The following is a 4,666-nucleotide window of genomic DNA, read 5'->3' on the forward strand; positions in this document are numbered from 1 at the left end:
GTGTGTGTGTGTATGAATATGTGTGTGTTTGCGCGCTCTCGTTTGTGTGTATGTTATCCTGCCGCTGTGTTGTGTGTTCACTGTGTGTGCATGAGAAAGTTTTCCGAGCACCCTTCGGCATGTTGTTGCTCTGTAGATGTGTTCGCAATGCAAATGTCTTTACTTACTTCTGACAGTAAAAAAAAATCATGTTAAAAGCAAACTGACCCACCTCCTCTGCTGTCCCCCCCCCACCCCCCTCCAGGCTCCTCTGCTGCCCCAGGGAGCCTCCGTGTACCCCTGCTCCAAGGCTCCTGGGGACAAGGCTGAGGGCGGCATGATGGGCGGCCTCCCCTGGCGGGAGAAGAACTACGCCCACCTGGACAGGGCTGTGGAGGCCCGTAGACAGCGGCAGCAGGCGTCGCCCCTGAAGGGACGCGAGGACAGCTTCAACTCCAGATACAGCTCGGACCCAATCCGCTTCAACAGGGAGAAAGGTGTGTGGGGGCGGGGGAGGGGGGGGGGGGCAGATGGTTGGAGGTTTGAAAGGTCCTGTGACCCTTTTTATTTACGGCACACTGTTGGTGGTGAGTTAACATGCTCTGTGTGTAGGGATGGTATAGAAAGGCCGGGCTCAGCAGGAGGTTGAAGACTGAAAGGTTCCATGACCCCGAGGCAGTGAGTCGACATCCTCTTTGTCTGGGGCTAAACTCAGAACACCGTCCTCTCCCTCAGTCAGTCTAACCTTCAACCGAAGCCAGGTATCATCCATTCACACCCAGGTTGAGCGGCCATAGGACAGTCACTTCAGATCCACTGTGTCCAGAGCTCGGCACAGGCAGGCGGGACCCAGTCCTCTCCTACCGCCGTGTTGACCTTCCACCAACCCAAGTCGGGTACCCGTTCATGCCTGGGTGGAGTGAGGAAAATCGGAGTGAAGTGCCTTTCCCAAGGACACAACACCATGCCGAAACGGGGCCTCGAACCCTGACCATTAGATCAGAAGTCCATCCCTTCACTATCCATTCTGCCGCAGCAGCCTCTCATACCCCTTACATGATAGTCAGTCGTGTTCGACTCTGACCACCAGAACAGCAGAGGAGGCAGCTGCTGTCCTGACTATTTGGGCTAGAATGTGATCATAGTAGAGAGTCTTGCCCAAGTTACATCCCCACTCTCTCGGCCTAGACGGTTTTAGGACAGTCGGCGTTGGGATGTTTACTAAAGGCCAACTAGCCCCCAAGGCTGCAGCACTAAGAGCCAGTGCAGACCTAACATCGATGGTTCCCTGTGGACTGTCGACGCTGGAACTGCGACGGACGAACCCGGGTATGGCCGTGTATGGGGGAATTTAAATAAGCGGCGTGGGAGTAATGCCACTGAAACGGTGCAGATGATGGGGCAGCAAAAAAAAAAAAAAAAAAGAGCCAGTGCAATTTTGCAGTTTACCGCCTGTGCTGTTCTGATGGTCATAGACACGACGGACTATCATACATTATGTCAGTCAGTGATATAAACCAAGCGTTGATGGGCTGTGTACTGCGTGTCATACGGATTTACTAGTGTACCCATCACTTGTTTATGATAGTACCAGTTTGTAATTGGAAATAATTTGTTCATCCCACAGACGATCTGTTTCTGATACCGTCAGTTTGTAATAGTAAACAATTTAATTTTGTTCACCACAAAGACTCCATGTCATACAGGTTTTTCTAGCATTTCAATCGCATTACTTTTTTCTTTCTCATAGTATCAAGTTTGTAATGGTAGTAAACAATCTTTTATTCATCCCACAGATGAGACGTTTCCGACAGCATCAGTTTGTAATCAAACAATTATTAATTTTGTTCATGACAACAGACGAGGTGGACAGCCTCATCTCCTACCCCTACCCAGGCGGGGCCACTGCCGCCCCTATGACTGGTGCCTCGGCCTCGGCCTCTGGGGGGAGGCCCGGGATGATGGCCCTGCCTGCCCACCCCCACAAGAAGCCGGCGGCCTCCCACCACCCGCCGCAGCAGGCCCTGCACATCCCGGTGGACGAGGACAATTACCTGGCCCCTTTGTCCTCAGCCTCCTCCGCCATGTACACCGACCTCAGCGACAAAGGTGAGGGAAGGGCAGGTGATGGGATGACAGGAAGTTTGGGATTTGAAAAAATAAAGCGGAGGAGTAGGGGGTTCAGATTCTTTCTTTCTTCTTCTTCTTCTTCTTCTTCTTCTTCTCCGTTAGTTGGATGCAACTCCCACGTTCACTCATATGTACACGAGTGGGTGTTTACGTGTATGGCCGTTTTTACCCCGTCATGTAGAGACAGCTGTTCAGATGTTTTGTTTGCCTGGCGAGTTCGTGTGTGTGTGTGTGTGTGTGTGTGTGTGTGTGTATCCGTCCGTGTCTGTGTGTGAGCGTGCGTATCAATTTTTCATGCACGTGCATTTTCACGCACGCGCGCACATTACTGAAATATATCCATCCATCGCAACAACAAAAATACAATAAAAACACACAAGGAGGCGCCCCCACCGCCTTCCCCCCCCCCCTTCACCCCAACCACGTCACCCTCACCCCACACCCCACACACCACACGCCTCACACACGCCCCCGTCCACCCCACCCCCCAACACACACACACCACACACCACGCACACACCACATACACTACACAGTGCACACCCCACACACCACACACCTCACACACGCTCCCCCCCCCCACACACACACCACCCCACACCACGCACACACCACACGCCCCACACACACTCGACACCACACACCCTACACACACTACACACCCCACACACCACACACACCCACCCCACTCCCCACACACCCACACACACCCCACACACACACCCCACACCCCACTAGCCTGTGTGTATGGTGGGTGCAGGTTACTACCAGAACGAAAAGGTCTTCGAGGAGGAGGCCGAGGCCGAGGCTGAGGAGGAGTACGACGACCACGAAGGGCAGGACGAGATACTGAGTGCCTCTCAGCGCCTCTTGCCCTCCAGCACCGCCACGGCCGCCGTCGGCAACCCGGAATACTTCGACGACGACGATGCCCGGCTGCTGCTGCTGCCTCGTGGCGGTGGCGGGGGCGGGGGGGAGGTGTGGGAGGCTAAGGCTACTGGACCCCCCTCTCCCTTGCAGAACGGACTGAGCCACCGCGGACCTCCTTCTCCCTCTACTCAGGTGCCTGGCGCGGGCAAGGGCGTGGCGGAGAGCGGACACAATTACTACAATGACTACGGCCAGGGCTCGCAGACGTCGTCTTCTGCAGCAGCTGGTGGTGGTGGTGGGGGTGGTGCCGGTGTTGTGGAAGGGGGACTGGAGGCAGGGGGCGCCACTGGAGGGGGAGGGGGTCAAACAGACCGGGTGCTAGTCAGAAGCCAGCGGCCTTCCGAGTCTCAAGTCTAGTGGGGATGTGTTTCGTGTGTGTGTGTGTGTTGTGTGTGTGTGTGTGTGTGTGTGTGTGTCGTCGTGTTGTTTGTTTGTTGCTGGATTTGGGCTGACTTCAAACGCCTAACTCCTTTCCCGCCAACTTGTCCTACCAGTGCCCTCTCTCTCTCTCTCTCTCTCTCTCTCTCTCTCTGACACACACATACACAAACACACACTGGATTCGTGTTGAGCGGTTTACTGCCATACCTACCACCCCTCCATGTTTGTGTGTGTTTGTTTTTTGTTGTTTTTTTTCGGATGAACATGTTGTTTTCTGACCGCTACCATAAACTCATGGGGCTTGGGACTTGTTGCCGCTGCCGGCAAAACAACAACAACAACAACACACACACCAAAAAAAAACCCGTTCTGTGAATTGTCTTTTGATGTGGAAAAAAGGGAAACAAGTGACACAGACTTATCTCCCCTCCTGACCCTGTTGACGGTCCAGACGCCAACACCAAAACAGCAGACAGTTTGGAGAGGTTGTTTTGATTTGAAAGAAATGCTCACAACAAATCACGGACGTTTCACCAATATCGAGGTACTGATGCTGTACACACTCCACGTGGTAATTACACCAGTCACATGACAGAATGTGGTCCTTTTTTTTCTTCTTTTTTTCTCTTTTTTTTTTCTTTTTTTTTTCATCGATTCAGTTGGCGGATCTTCGTACCACCGGCTTCCAGACACTTTGGAGTGTTGTGTGTTGATGTGGGTGCCACAGACACACAGACAGACAGGTGCTGTGTGTTGCTCCGGGTGACACAGACACACAGACAGACAGCAAAGCCGCCAAACCCGTACCTGAGGTTCATCACTAATCAAGCGTTTGATGTCTTGTCTTGCAGGAAATCCTTGTGTATGATATATATCAGTTGTACAGTTCGCACGGCTTCCTAACTTCCGCCTGAAAAAAAAAAGAACAAGAAAATAAACAAACCCTTGGCTCCCAAAGATGCGGTGTGTGGACACAGGCAGTCCAGCGAATGCTCAGGCAGTATTTGGTGGTTTTCTCAGTTTGTTTGGGGGGGGGTTGTGTGTTTGTGTATTTAACGATTGTACAGAAGACTGGTTGCAGTGGTGGCAGAGCCAGAAAGGTTGTGCATAAGAACGGTTCACTTTGAAAAGTAAACACACAAAAAATGAGAACTGAAAGTCAGGCGAAAATTGAGAATTGTGTTGATTTTTTTTTTAACGTACCCCGATCAGCCATTTGGAACTGTTGGAACGGGTAGACCCTATA

At 52.3% G+C, this 4,666-nt stretch overlaps 1 protein-coding gene across 1 annotated transcript in view; it reads left to right on the top strand.

Annotated features, from left to right (window-relative positions):
• The window catches only part of LOC143293039 (epidermal growth factor receptor-like), a 293,667-nt gene extending 289,760 nt beyond the window's left edge, over nt 1–3,907 (top strand). Inside the window, exons 27-29 of the mRNA XM_076603865.1 lie at nt 245–476; nt 1,840–2,088; nt 2,870–3,907. Coding sequence (XP_076459980.1) covers nt 245–476; nt 1,840–2,088; nt 2,870–3,396 — 1,008 coding nt within the window. The 3' untranslated portion in view covers nt 3,397–3,907. The remainder of the gene's footprint in view (nt 1–244; nt 477–1,839; nt 2,089–2,869) is intronic.
• Nucleotides 3,908–4,666: the final 759 nt, after the last annotated feature.

Source organism: Babylonia areolata, chromosome 18, assembly GCF_041734735.1.
Source record: "Babylonia areolata isolate BAREFJ2019XMU chromosome 18, ASM4173473v1, whole genome shotgun sequence".
Classification (NCBI taxonomy): domain Eukaryota; kingdom Metazoa; phylum Mollusca; class Gastropoda; order Neogastropoda; family Buccinidae; genus Babylonia; species Babylonia areolata.